At 41.9% G+C, this 14,085-nt stretch overlaps 1 protein-coding gene across 2 annotated transcripts in view; it reads left to right on the top strand.

The window, feature by feature from the left end:
• The window catches only part of SPPL3 (signal peptide peptidase like 3), a 58,981-nt gene that overhangs the window by 35,027 nt on the left and 9,869 nt on the right, over window positions 1-14,085 (top strand). For both annotated transcript variants that reach the window (XM_065693024.1, XM_065693025.1), the window contains exons 3-6: window positions 5,444-5,532; window positions 8,436-8,555; window positions 11,868-11,946; window positions 12,691-12,803. In XM_065693024.1, the coding sequence (XP_065549096.1) occupies window positions 5,444-5,532; window positions 8,436-8,555; window positions 11,868-11,946; window positions 12,691-12,803 (401 nt within the window). The remainder of the gene's footprint in view (window positions 1-5,443; window positions 5,533-8,435; window positions 8,556-11,867; window positions 11,947-12,690; window positions 12,804-14,085) is intronic.

Raw genomic sequence — 14,085 nt, 5'->3', positions numbered from 1 at the left:
AGTAAAGTGTCTGAGAACTGCTGCAGGATAAAGTTGAATCTTCAAAAATGAAATTAGCCCTGTTTTAGGAGACTTGACTATAGTTTAGAGAAAGCACACTTGTCCCTTTAGACTTGCATTTTGTGTTAGAGCTTGTTTTAATGTAGTGGCCCCTAAGGAATGAAGTCTGTACTGGCGTATTAAAACAACAATTAATCACAGCATGAAAGCATTATTTTTCTCAGACTTAAGTACAGCGTGTTTTTCTTTCTGTTTCTTGAAGAGCATTGCTTCATTTAACAAGTCTATGATAAAAGTCCATACACTCGCGTGAAGTCTCTGAGCTGCTATGAGTATTCCTGAAATAGATGATAGCCATGGTCATACATATGATGTAAGCTGCAGCTGTTAGGATGAGAGGTTTTAAATTGCCATCATAAGCAAATAAGATCATATAATGAAAGAGCCAATTTTTGGTAAAAGATGTCTTAAAAAGTATTAGGTAACAGCACTGCTGATGAAATAAAATAGGAAAACAGAATCTACAAATGATGAAAATAAAATTGAAATAAAAGAATGCATTTGGTATTTTTCATCAAATTTTGGGTCAGTTGAGGGACTAATTCAATTTGCAACTGTTTGGATTTATGCAGTTGTGTAAAAAGAACATAGCAAGAAGTCATAGCATTTATGAAAATTCAGTTGTGAAAACATGATGCAGCGGGAGCGCTTGAGCTTAAACTGCCTGCCCTTCTCAGAGCTCCTTGCTCTTAAAAATCTCTCCCTGCTATTTGCCATCCTATTCCTATATACACATGCTCTTTTACCATCTTGTGCAATGTTTTACATTTAAAATTGCTCATGCAACAAGGACTGCAAACTTCAGAGCAGCCTGACTCACTGGATGAAGTAGTAGAATGCTGATGGATACAAACTAGTGGACGAAATGTCCTGTTCTAGTCCACTTCCTTTGCACATATCCTCAAGACCCCAAGATGCAAACTCTTACAGACCAAGAGAGGGTCCCTTAGTTTTACATTTAATTTCCTATAGGTAGTTTCCTTAGCAGATGTCTGAGCTGGAACCTGCAGTTATGATGGTGGCTTGGACAAATTCCTGTTCTGTTTGGTGAGCAAGCAAGGACAAAAGCAGGTTTTTTACAGAAAATTGTACAGTGGTGGTAAGAAACCAGGTGTGGTAGTAAATGGCAAAATTATATTTGTCTTGTAAATTCCTAAAGTAGTAAAATAAAAACTTCTGGCAAAGTGGGTGGATTTTCTTAATTTTCTTAGAAAAGTGACTTGCCAGAAAGAGGAATATTATGGCTCAGGGTGCTCATTCTCAAATGACAGCAATGGTGCCCTCATCTAGATTTGAGTGTTTCATCTTAAATGGAGCTGTCATAAGACAAAAATACAATAGCACTTCTTAGTTAACTTTCCTGTTGCATGAAGTGGGCTTGGTTTCTCACTTTCAGTCTGAAAAGCAGCAAATAGAGTTATTGTGGTATTGCTATGGCAAGTGACTTAAACTCAAGTGCAGTAATAGGATCAGTAAGAATTGGGTGGGTGAGTCATTAGGATAAAATCCATGTGTGTGATGGACCTAATCTAATGCAAGACGTTTCAGGGGAATAGAGGAAATGCTGTCCACTGCCCTTGTGTATACAAGCAGCATTTGTCCAAACCCAAAACACACCAAAAAACCCCAAACCCTCAAGATATTCAGAAGAATGCCTTATAGATCATGGGGAAGTCGACATCCAGAATGCAGAACAGTTTAAATGAGTTTCTGCTTCTCTTGCTTTCGGTGAGTGAGCATTTATTTCCTACATTTCCACTGGGTCAGGAGTTTTAGCTTCAAACCCTTCTGAATGTTTCTCAGTCCTTGATGTATTTTATTATCGACTGCCAAAGAAGCAAGTATAATCCTTTAAACCATTACAAGCTGTAAACTGGAGCATGCAAGTATATATGTTAGTTCTGGGGTTTTAAAGAGGTGAGCTTAGCTTGAAACAGGTTGTTTCCTATGGGTTCTTGCAAGACATTCACCTATTCTCATCCAAGTGCTTCTCTGTCATTTAAATGTTGGGGTTTCTTTGCAGGCAGGTAACAGCAGAATCTTCTATCCTGTCACATACCCAGACATGGTCTCTCAGCTTATGTAAAGCCAGATTTAACCCAGGATCGACCTGTTCAAGTATCTGCTTTTAAACCAAACCAAGCAGCATGGGATGAAATTGGTGTCTTCTGTCTCTAGGCTCTGGGTACCTAAAGTACGTGCGTAAATAGGAAGTAGTTCAGAAGGTGTCCTTATGGTTGCCTTTATGACTTGACATTTATGGAAATCGGGATATGTATTTCACAATAAAAAAAGGCTGTGCTTGGATGGAGTTCATAACCATCTATAGCCACAGTGCTGGCAGGGTGAACCAGGGTTTGGATAGTCCCTTCTCACCGAATGGTACAACAATGGTTGTCTGTATGTGCGCACACAGTGGGTGCACATAAAATGCCTGTGGAAGGGGAGATATTCTTCCCAGGGACATGGGACTCAGGCAGTCTTACTCCATAAAGGCAGTGAAGACATTTCTACGTGCACCTCCTGCTATTGTTTCCCCTATTCTTATTCCCTCTCCAGATCTGGTATTGGAACTTGTCCTTTAATCGTTTTACAGATGACTGTAGCCATGTTAGAGCACACAACACATTTCAGGCTTTCTCTCTGTAATATGCACTGAGAGTTGGTTGAATTAGCTTGTCTCGGGTCAATGACTGATTGTGTTTGTAGCTTTTTATTTAGAGCAATCAAAGTCTGGCAATTCTGTGGCAACCCACAATTCTCATAGTCCCGGAGCTGTTCAGTGACTGTCCTCCCGAAGTAGATTAAAAAGTAACTTCTCAGTATATTGCATCTGCAGGCACCCCTAAAGATACATTCTTGCTTTCATATTTCCTCCATTGTTTCATAAGAATATTCTCTTGCGGGGTTTCCCTGAAGCATTACTGCAGTGGTGGTGATCCATAGTTGAATCTGAACTTTCATGGTAGTAATGTGCCAGCAGCTTACTCATTCCTTTGGCCTCAGTATAACCCTACTGAGTGGTTCCCTGTGGGAGGCTGAGCCCTGCTTGCTTTGAAACATTGTGCTGGAAATCCTACCAACTTGAGCTGTGAGGGCCCACAGGAGAAAACAACCGTGTAGTTTATTGTCTGATGGGGGATGCTGGCTGAATGCTGCCTTTGGAAGGCCGGCAGAAACTGGAACAAAACAGCAAGTGTTTTTCAGCTTGCAGTTTCTTTACAGCCCAGTAGTTTTGAGTAGATCTTGTTCTACAGTTTCATTTTTAACTTTCTTGGAGGATGTTTTCTTGGAAGATGGTTTAGTGATCACTTTAGTGATAATTTGTAGCAGAGGGAAGAGCCGCATCAAAAACCACTTGGAAATTATTCTGAAGTCTTGGATCAGCAGCTGTGTTGCTAAGTGAAAATAATCCCCTAATTTATGCCTACTTTTGAGGTGGGGATGTTTAGAGGTAATAATTGCTGACACTGTTGCAATGAAAGCAGAGGGGCTGAAGCTGTTCACAGGCAATAGATCTAGTAGTTTATTTCCAGTTTTCTTTGCTGATAGCACTCCCTTAAATTACGAGTTGCCCAGTGCCACGGGGAGACCGATGGTGTGACGTTCTTGCTAAACTGCACTAACACAGAGAGGAATGAAATGCTGCACTGAGAAAAGAATTGTCTTGTTTGGCTGAATCTTGGATCAAGTCCTGGAGGGTTGTCAACCTCCTCCCTGATTTTTATATAGCTTGAGAGGAAAGTTATGAGGCTACAACGCATTAACAGGGAAAAAGGAAATATGAATGAAGGATAAAGGCATCCCAAACAAAATGCAGAGCAGAGAGATCTTTAGAAGAACAAGCTAAGAAAACTGGTTAATTTGATAGAATTTTAGTGTTTTCCGTTTCCTCTTTGTATTTTTGACAGCTTTTTAGCTGACAATCTATAATCTGTGTACTGTGTGTCTGAGGTTGAAGCTTCCTCATATTTTGCCTGAGCCAAAAAGCTGCTTTAATTTCATACCACTTGCATAACAGAAACGGAAGAAACAAACCAGGTTTGTATTGGAAGAGCCTTTTTCTCATTTTTGTTTCATACAGTAAAACTGCTGAACCTCTCTTTCTTTAATACCCCACACTGATCTTGCTGCTGTGGACCTATGGGTGCTTGATTTCAGCGTGTATGACTGCAGGACAGAATTGCTCGCCTGTGCATTGCATAGTTAACATACACAGTAAAATGAAATAACTTTCATACCTGCTGAATTGTATAGAAAAGTGTGGCATATTTTTTACTTGTCTGATAAATCAAATAGAATTTGTTAACCTTGCGTAGTGCAGTTACAGCTAAATTTGAAAAGGAGTTTAATGCCTGTTGACCTCAAAGTTACTCTGAAGTACTTGGATACTGCTGGAGATTTAAGACAGGAGCTGTATAGTGAGAGCCATACAATGCCTCTGGTGGCTCTCTGTAGATTATTGTAATACATAAATATGGAGCTAAATCATGGGTAACATGCATGTATCAGAATGAGGGACTGTCATGGTAAACTTTGTTGCTAGTATTTTTACTGAAAACAACACAGAATGTAATGATAGAAATACTGGTTGGCCAAGACAGACCTTAAGTGAAATTCATGGTGCAACTTCTAAATCTAATCCAACCAATTCTGGCATATAAGTGAAAGACTGTGGCAAAGGGGGTAGAATAATCTGTTATTTTGGAACTTTTAAAGTGCCCATGTATACAAATGGAAAGATGGATCAATCACAACTGAGCTGAGTTCCTGTGGATTAATTAAACTGTATTAATTTGTATTATTTACTCGGAGTTCCCTCTAGTCATCTGTTCTATGTGTATGTAAAATGTGTATCTGGTTACTTCCCAGGCTTTGCTGAAATTTGTTCGATGAAGTAAGAACTCATATTCGGCAGACAATTAGTTTTGGTCATCATTTATGACAACATTTAGGGGAAGGAAATAATCTTGTTTTAAAAATGAAACCTAATAGTTGAATTTGAATGAAAGAATTAAAATAAGAACTTGGAAAGAGTTAAAATTCATCAGAGTATTGAACCATTTATTGCATTTACATCACTTTCAACACTTCCCAGTAACACAGATCAGTATCTTTGTTACAGTTTGTTGTTAACACTTACCAGCTCAGACCCTGTGGTGACTGGTCTCACTGCTGGAACCTGTGTAACTTGGTGCCTTATCTGTAACTGTAAGCATTTATTTTATGTATTTTATTTATTCTTTGATTTTCCCACTATATATGGTGGTTTTTCTAGTAACCAGCGTTAAAGGGTTTTTTCAGCGTGCTGTGGTAGAATGGGAAGGAGACAGTAGCTGATGTGTTCAAAACTTGTCTGTTAAGTTTGCTTTGTTTCCTGCAGGTCTCTTAACATGGACTTTGAGAATCAAGACAAAGAGAAGGACAATAGCAGCACAGCTGGGTCTTTTAATGGCAACAGTACCAATAACAGTAAGGGTTAGCTTTACTCCTTATCTTTCTTCTGCACTTCAGTATGTTTCATTCTCTTTTGCCTCATCTGTCCATGTGTTTCAGCTGTGTGTTGTAGATTCACCTGATGGAATAGAGCTGTTTTGTCTGAGCACTTGTCATCTTGCCATGCACTAATACTGCTGCGTGGATCATGCCCATGGATTTAAAACATCAGCGTAACATTTCCATAACGCATAAAAGTTGCATTCTGCACAATTGGTCAGGTTTTACTGGAAATGGAAATGACTTTACTTCAAAAAAACCTCCACCACACAGTTGAGAAGGGAATGTCGTTTCTTCTTGGCTGGAGTGTCTCATGATGACATATTAGCCTCTCCGTAGGCAATGAGAGATCTCATCCTATGCTAACAAGTCCATAAGGATGATTCATCTTTGTCAATAAAGAAATTAAAGTGTAGAGTTCACATGGCAACTCATTTATAATGGACAACAGCCCAGTCTGTTCAGAATGGGGTTTAATATGTCCACTGCTATGTGGTGATTGTCCCCTCTAATCTATAAATACCTTCCAGGCAGCTTGGCCATTTGAGATGCCCGGTTTTGCAGGTAAAAATGTGTATGTGAACAGTTGCAGTGGAATGCAATGCACACAATGTGCTGTAAATTCACACCTGAGTTTAACTTAGAGCAATTTATATGGCTGTATCTTGGCCATATGAATTTAGGCTCTACAAAGATTTCTGCAAGTTTAGAAGACAGGAGTGAGATATGTGGGCAGCCCTGTGCATGAAACCCTGAATGCTAAGGTTGCTTTGTTTAAAGTAAGAAATACAACTTTATAAATTAAATTACATATGTTGCTTTTTGGGGGGGCTTTTTTCTTTAATATAGGCTTTTGGAATTTACATAGTTGCTGGAGCACAGCTTCTCTTGGCAACACAGAGCAGAAGTTGCTGTGCTTGGTGATTCAGCGATGAACACTTGAGGCTTTTGGCATCTGGGTAGTAAGAGAAGACAGGCTGGAGCTGGGGAATAAGCACATTAAAGGGATTAGCTGTCAAAATGATCAGAAATGAAATGAAGCACTTTGACATTTAACACTGCAGGCACTAATTCCCATATGCCAAGGTGGTTTGTAGTATGTCACTGCTGGGGTTTTGTTTTGTTTGTTTTTTCCCTTGGGAAGTTGAAGGGCATGTGAATAAACACTGTTCTCAAAGCAGGAGGAGCTAGATCTGAATCACAGATTAGAACACAGGAATTTTGCACTGTCATCGCTGGACTATCTATATTGTACTTGATTTACCCTTTTGTACCAGACCTCAGTAACATTGAAACCCCAAGTGACTGAGTTCTGCTTTTTAGTTTTCAAATTTACTGTGCTCTTTATGTGTAGGACTGAGAGTGCCTGTGTCAGGGCTCTGTGCTCATTGTTTAGGTTTTCCTTTATGAAAATGGTCAAGATACTGAGTTGTAGTGAGTGTATTTTGCGTGTTTGAGGTTTTTGGGCACAGATAGGTTGTTAGGTATGAATTGTGTAGGCAACCCATTATTTAGACAACTTGCCACTCTTCCACAGAAAACCAAACTGGACACATTCTGACACACGGGAACAATGTGCGTGCATGTTTACGTGTATGTGCATGTCCGTATATGTGTGTGCATAACACATGCATAGACATTCCGCTTGATAACCTAAAAGCTTATCCTTAAAATCCTAGGACTGGTAAAACCCTGCTTCATGCAGCAGCGTCTGATTATTTTGGAATAGCCCAGTGATGTTCAGCGGGGTTTGGATCTCATCTTGGTCTCAGTCTTGCATTAAGTTTTCATTAGAGACATTTTGGATGCTTCTCATCAAGTGTCTACTTCATATGTAACCTGTTCTTTTAATGCTCTACGAGTATAAGTGTGCCTTACATTTTTAACTGGGTTACTACTTATGGCTTCTTCCCCTCACTCATGATCAAAGGTGAATACAGCTACAGAGGCTGGTTAACTGTAAGAATTTGCAGGAATGGGTGGGCTTTTCAAAGCCTGATCTTCTCAATTTTGTTAATTCTAAAACCTCATGGTAAAAGATGGTACAAATTTTCCTGTGCCCTAGTTAATCTCCCTCGTAGTCACACTGCATGGTTGAGGAGGGGGAAGTAGTCACAATAAAACACTTCAGTGTCTCTGCACTGTTTACAATTGCTTCCAGCTGTAAACCAAAATAAAAAAGATCATGCTCACATGTTATAGCATACAGAGCAATGGCAGCACATGGTGAACTGAGCTGGTAGCTTCAAAACCAGGTAAATGACTTGGGTGTTCTTTGAAAACTGCCCTTCATTGTTAGGGTTGATGTTATCTGGTGATTGCAATCAGTGATGCAATATAAGTGCATGGTGGCCTTCACCCAAGTGGAATATGAAGCTGAGGCACCCTTTGCTTGAGCTGGGTCAGTCTTACCCTGTCTGCAGCTCTGCTGTTGGTCAGGCTCTTTACCTTGTGCTGAGAGGTTAAGCAAAACTTTCATGTGCCCTGTTCAACGTGTTTATATTGCTCAGTATAAAATGAAGCAAGCGTATAATTGATTTATTAATCCTAATCCCTAAATAATGTTAATTTTTGTAACTTGCACCAGAGACAGAATGAGTAACAAGAGAAAACTCATACGTTTTCTTTCAGTCCTGCCAAGCAGAGCTGTTGCTGTGCACCCAGCATTCATGACCGTGTGGCGTAGCTGGAGTGTTTCTGCACAGGCTGGTGGGCTCAGTTATGGCAGTGCACAAGGATCTCAGAGTGAACGTCTCTATTGCAGCAGTGCTGAAATGGAATATACCGTCAGGGTCCCCAGGTGTGGTGGTGAGGGCAGGCTGTCAGTGTGTGTGGTTAAGGAACAGCCAAGTTAAATGTCACTCTCTTTTCTTCTGCAGGTATTCAAACCATTGATTCTACCCAGGCGTTGTTCCTGCCGATCGGAGCGTCTGTGTCTCTCCTAGTTATGTTCTTCTTCTTTGATTCAGTTCAAGTTGTCTTTACAATATGCACAGCAGGTGACTTAAGTTTTCTTCTCTTTATAAGAATTGGAATAGAACAGAAAGCACTGATTTAGTTAAATATTGTTGATCAGGGTTGTAATACGTGACACGCGACATGAAAAAAATTGAGTTTCACAGTTGTAGTTTCTTGTCTCTGTGGCTATTAATAAAGTGACAAGTAGTATTTGAGAAGTATTTTCCATCTTGGAGGTTTGCTAAGCCTCCTGAACTGTAAATTGCCGGAGTTCTGAAAGATGCTGGATGTGTTATTTTATGTAAAGTTCACTTGTGCTTAGAACTGTAGTTAGAAGTTAGAAATCAGTGCTTAGAACTGTACATGCTGTTCTGTAATTCAGGTAATTTACGTGATCACAGCATAACTCTGGAGATCCCATCCAGAGACTTCTTTTCCTAGTTTAATTTTGGGGTTTGCTTTGATACAGTTTTTCTTTGTACTTCTGGTCTTGCTAGTCCTTTGAGTATTATAATTCTGCACTGCTTGAATTCAGAACAAAAATGAAGCTGCTGTCTGCAAGTAAATTGCAGGCCCACTGGTCCTGGTTATTATTATTTACATTTTGTCATTTAAGTCAATGCCAGGACTTAGATTTTTTAAAAAAACAAATAAATAAATTTGCCTTTTAATCTTTTTTGCAGTTCTTAAAGCTGCTGCTCCGGGCAGCAGGATTCTTGCCACTGCTCCAAATGTGCAGCAGCTTTTAAAAGTTGTACTCCTCAGTCCTCATACTGAGTCTGTGAAGATTTGTAACCCCCTAAATACCTCTCATCCTCTCCTGCTTCATGTATATGCAGTGCAGGCTTTGCCTCGTGCTTTAACTCCCCAGCTATGCATCCTCTTCAGCCTCTTGATCCAGCTGATGTTGGTGGGTGAAATCTAAATCTCTGCTCTTGACATGAGTCTGAAGGCTCCTTTCCAGTTCTGGAAGCACAGTGCTGGAGAGGTCTGCTGAACAGTGCTTTTATAACTTTGACCTAAGACATACGTGTTCTTTCCCATTAAAACTAAATTATTACTTCAGATAAAGACTACTATATGCTAGATACTAGGGGAATATACACACACAAATATATAAAATATAAGGGAAGATTAATGACAAAAGACCAATTTTGATTTGTCATGTTTATTGGTCCATTTATTTCCAGAATGACCTTGACATTTATAACTTTATTTGTGGCATTTGTGCTGTGTAATCATATGATCTTGTGTCGGTTGGGGCTTGTTTCAGCTTTAAGAGGGTTGAGTCTGTTTGGACCAGTTCACTTGAGTGTCTTTATTCTTTAACCTGGGTTTACCATGCTCTTGTGCTTTTCCTTGGCCTTGCATCAGAGGGTGTCGTTAAGCTCAGGGGACTTAGGCCCCAGACTGAAATCAAAGCCTCCTTAGAGGTTACACAGCAGGACGCAGACCCTGCTGGAGCTGAGGATATGGGAGCTGTGGGACTCAATCCCTCTGTCCCCTGAAGCTCAGGTTTTTTTACATCCTCCTTTTGTAGATTGCAGAGGATGATGTGGGGAAATTCTACGTTATAGCTGCTGTTAGGTTCTTAAACCTTCATCCCACAAGGATTTGTCTCTCAGGAAGAGTCAGGAGTAAGGGCAGGCACAGCAGACAGCTCAGAGCTCGGACCAGCTGCTGAGCAGGGGGCAGAGCTGAAGAGTTGGCGTGTTGCCTACAGGCAGGAACTAAGCCAAAGGATTGCCCATTGAATAATAGGTGTTGAGACGGGAGGGAAGAGAAACTTACGATGGGAAGCCTGGACAGGCAGGAATGAGACTTGAGAGTGGGTACTCACGGGCACTTTGTATTAGTGTGATTACGTTTTAATTCTTATACTCTGAATGAGCCCAGCTTAGGGGTGGCAGCGGTTGGGGATACCAGGACAGGAGATGCAGGGTTCCCTGCTGAGAGGAGCTGGAGGGGAGGGAAGGGAGAGATTCCAAGGGCAAAAAGGGTTTTTCTGGGCTGAGGAAGGGTCATTCCCAGCGTGGTGGCACAGGGAGCAGGGCAGCAAGGCACAAGGACCTGGGCAGCAGGGCGCAGGCCTTGCTGGGTAGTGATCTTCGTCAGGTGCCTCTGGAAAGGTTCCTAGTTCAGCATGCGTGGAGCTGCCATGCTCAGACTGTTCATTCCTTCCCCACCTATTCTGCCTTGTTTCCTCCCCTCAGAAATACTGAGGACTGGGGCTGGCACCGTGCTCTTTGCCTGCAGATGCTTTTTACAACTTTCTTTGTAAATGAATGTATTTCTTCGTTTATTTTAATCTTTCTCCCTTCAGAAGGGGCAGAATCGAGGGGTGGAAATGTGTGGTTTGAGCACCCCCACTTTCTTTTCTCCAGTTGGCTGAGGCTGTGCACTAAAGAGAGTGTTTGATTCCTTCCCATCCTCTTCATTTGACAAGAGGAAAACAAAAAATGCCTTTTCAAACCCAGCAGCAGCCTCCCCAGTGTAAGGAGTGAGTAGAGGGCAGCACAGATTTGATCTGTAGCATGCTGAGCAACTCTTTTCATTTCCATCAGTTCTTGCTGCAGCAGTTTTGGACAGTGCTGCTGCCTTGTCTGTGTCTCCTGGCCCTCACTCTGCAGCCTTTTAGGCAGTCCTTAGTGCAAATCCAGTGCTAGGATATTTAAAAGAACTGGAAGGAAAAATGATTGTAAAAACCAGCAGTTACTGAAGGTTTTCACACGGGCGTGGATGAGACAAGTATGCTCCTTAAAACGACAATGTTTCTGGGAACACTCTGGATGCGTTCAGGTTTGGTTTGCCTGGCTTTCAGAAACGTACAGCGCTTTGTATTTATAAAAGTGAAGTGTCCAGCTACTGGCTGTGATTTATTAGAAGTTCTGCTTGTTTCAGTAATGAAGAAAGGGGCAGAGTGAGATGGGGGGGGAAATGAGTTAGAAAGTAGAAAACCCGCATGAGTTCTGCAGACTCTGTGTGCTATATTGAACAATTATACAAGAACCTCGCAGCCAGTTTGCACTCAGTTGGGTTTTTTGACTCAGAATATTTGAGAGCTGTTTTCTGTGCTCAGCTGATCATGAATAGCTGCAAGATTTCATTTTAGTTTTGTAAGGCTTGGATTGGCCACTGCATTCCTTTGAGAGCTTTTATTTTGACCAAAGTTTGAAAGCCTACTAACAATAGAAGTTCTGCAGAGAACCTTGGAGCCGCTCTTGCTTTGATAATACTGCAGCATATGATAATAGGGCATTGTTGCAAGAGCTTTTTGAGATTGGAGAAGCTTGTTTGTGTACTGTGGAAATTAGGTCTGAATGCACTAATATTACCTTGTCTTCTTTTTTCAGTCCTTGCAACAATAGCTTTTGCTTTCCTTCTGCTCCCGATGTGCCAGTACTTAACACGGCCTTGTTCACCTCAAAACAAGTAAGGAATTCAAAAACCTTTTGCTCCTCTTTTTGTTTGTTGTATTTCTTTCTTTTAATGAGAATTCTTGAGCAGTCTTTGGTTCCGAGCACTGACCTCAGGCCTTCGGGGCTGCTGTTTGTGCATACTTCTTGTGTGAGCACCATGTTTCCACTTTGAAACTCGGAAGCACAATTTGTGCAAGTCCCCCATGCTTGCCAGCCTGGGAAATGAGCTCCCATCGCAGGGGATGTGATTTCCCAACAGTGGCTTTGAAGAAGTTTGGCTCATTTTGTCTGAGATTCCAGTTTGGGGTTTGGTATTGGATTTTAATGCTTATTAACATTGGGCCATGGATTTTAATGCTGGGTCTTTCAGAGGCTGGAGTTACACCAGAAATTACAGCTGTTAATGTCATGTTTTGAAACCCATTTCTTTTTTTAACCTTGTGGCTGGAGGTCATATTGCAGAAGGCACTATCTTAGATGGCACCAGGAAATAGCATTCATGGTAACCATTTCAAGAGAGGTGCCAAGATTTACAGGGGGGTTTTCCTTCTCTGTAGTTCAGGCTTTACACAGTAGTTGAACGTGAGGAAAGCTCTTATTTTGTTGCTGTTTTGGTACCTATTTGTGGCAGAGGAACTTCCCTTCAGTTGTTCTTGGCATCTTTCAGCAGCAGTTGAGCCTTGTTCCAGCAGGGTCCATTTGCTGTGCTTTAAATGGAAACATCAAATCTTCTAGCTAATGTTTGTGTTGTTCCTAGGATTTCCTTTGGCTGCTGCGGGCGTTTCACTGCTGCTGAGCTGCTCTCATTTTCTCTGTCTGTGATGCTTGTCCTTATCTGGGTCCTGACTGGCCACTGGCTCCTTATGGATGGTGAGTACGTGAAGCAGGGGATTTCAGGGCTGGCTTGTGCCTGTTCTGACACATCCCATCCCCTGGCGATGACTGCTGAAATGTGCACGTTTGTGAGCTTGCTGAGCTGTGCTGTTGTGTGGTAGACTCCCTGAGAGCAGCCGCTGTCAGGAAGATGCCGGGTGGTGTTTGGACACCTGTTTTTCTGGTTTGTGAAAGCTTCCGAGGAAGTGCCAGGACACTCATGAGAGATATTGCACACCTGTGTGGTGCGGGTGAGCGGCCAGTTCTAGTTAAAGGTGTGTGGAGGCAGTGGTGTTTGAGTCACAACTCCATCCTTACAATCGGGTTAATTTTTGCTGTGCATCTTCTTCTTGCTTGGTTCAGATGATCAAATAATTTGTTGTGAGACAGTTCACAGTAGCTGCTTGTCTTTGATCTCTTTGATGCTTGCCACGGATGGGGAGGTGGGTGAAGCTGGCAGGCATCCAGTTGGCTTGAAGGTGTGATTTGTTCTTTGCCATGCTGGGTGAACTGAATTCACAGCTTACTGTGCCGAAAAGGAGCTTTCCTCCTCCCCTCCTGCCTCCCGGAGCTCTTGTGCTAGCTCTGGCACTCACTTAATCACATGGTAAACTGATTCAGCTCACTAGAATGGCAGCGTACTCTTTTTTTGCCAGGCTATTTTGCTGCTGCTGCAGTAAGATGAATTGGATTATTGTGCAGTCAGGTATGTGCTAAATTTGGCTAAAGGTAAGTGGCAGCATGACAGGATCTAAGAGAATGAAGTGGATATGATTGCAAAGGGATGATGGGGAAGCCAGGAGCAGGACCTCCGCTTCTCAGCAGTGTCGGGCACCTCAATTGGCATAGGACATCTCATGAAATGGCACCCTGTGGTTGTGATTGCTTGAGGAAAAATAGCTGGGACAACATTACCTGCCCTTGAAATTGTTTGTTGCAATAGAAAGCGTACATGCCATCGGCTCTCCAGCTCCTCCTGAATGAGGCAGCAGCAGCAGCAAGTCCTTAGCACTGAGACCTCTCACGGCACCTCGAATATTTCTTTTGTTTGAGAGCGTTGTTTCATTTGTGCTTTTTGCTGCTCTGAAAGTTCCAGCTGCTGCACTCGAGGGAATGCATTTCACAGTACCCAGAGACTAAATGCAGAATTGCAGGTCAAGTTTGGTTTGTGCGAAGCAGAGTAGCTCACCACGGAATCGGGAGGGCTTCTGGATCTGTAGGAGCTACAAAACTCCGTGTCAGGCATGGATTTTGGCAAAGTCTGAAAAGATTTGTCTAC

This window comes from Lathamus discolor, chromosome 12, assembly GCF_037157495.1.
Source record: "Lathamus discolor isolate bLatDis1 chromosome 12, bLatDis1.hap1, whole genome shotgun sequence".
NCBI lineage: Eukaryota > Metazoa > Chordata > Aves > Psittaciformes > Psittacidae > Lathamus > Lathamus discolor.
The sequence above is the reverse complement of the archived record's forward strand: the minus strand, read 5'-3'. Positions and strand labels throughout refer to the sequence as shown.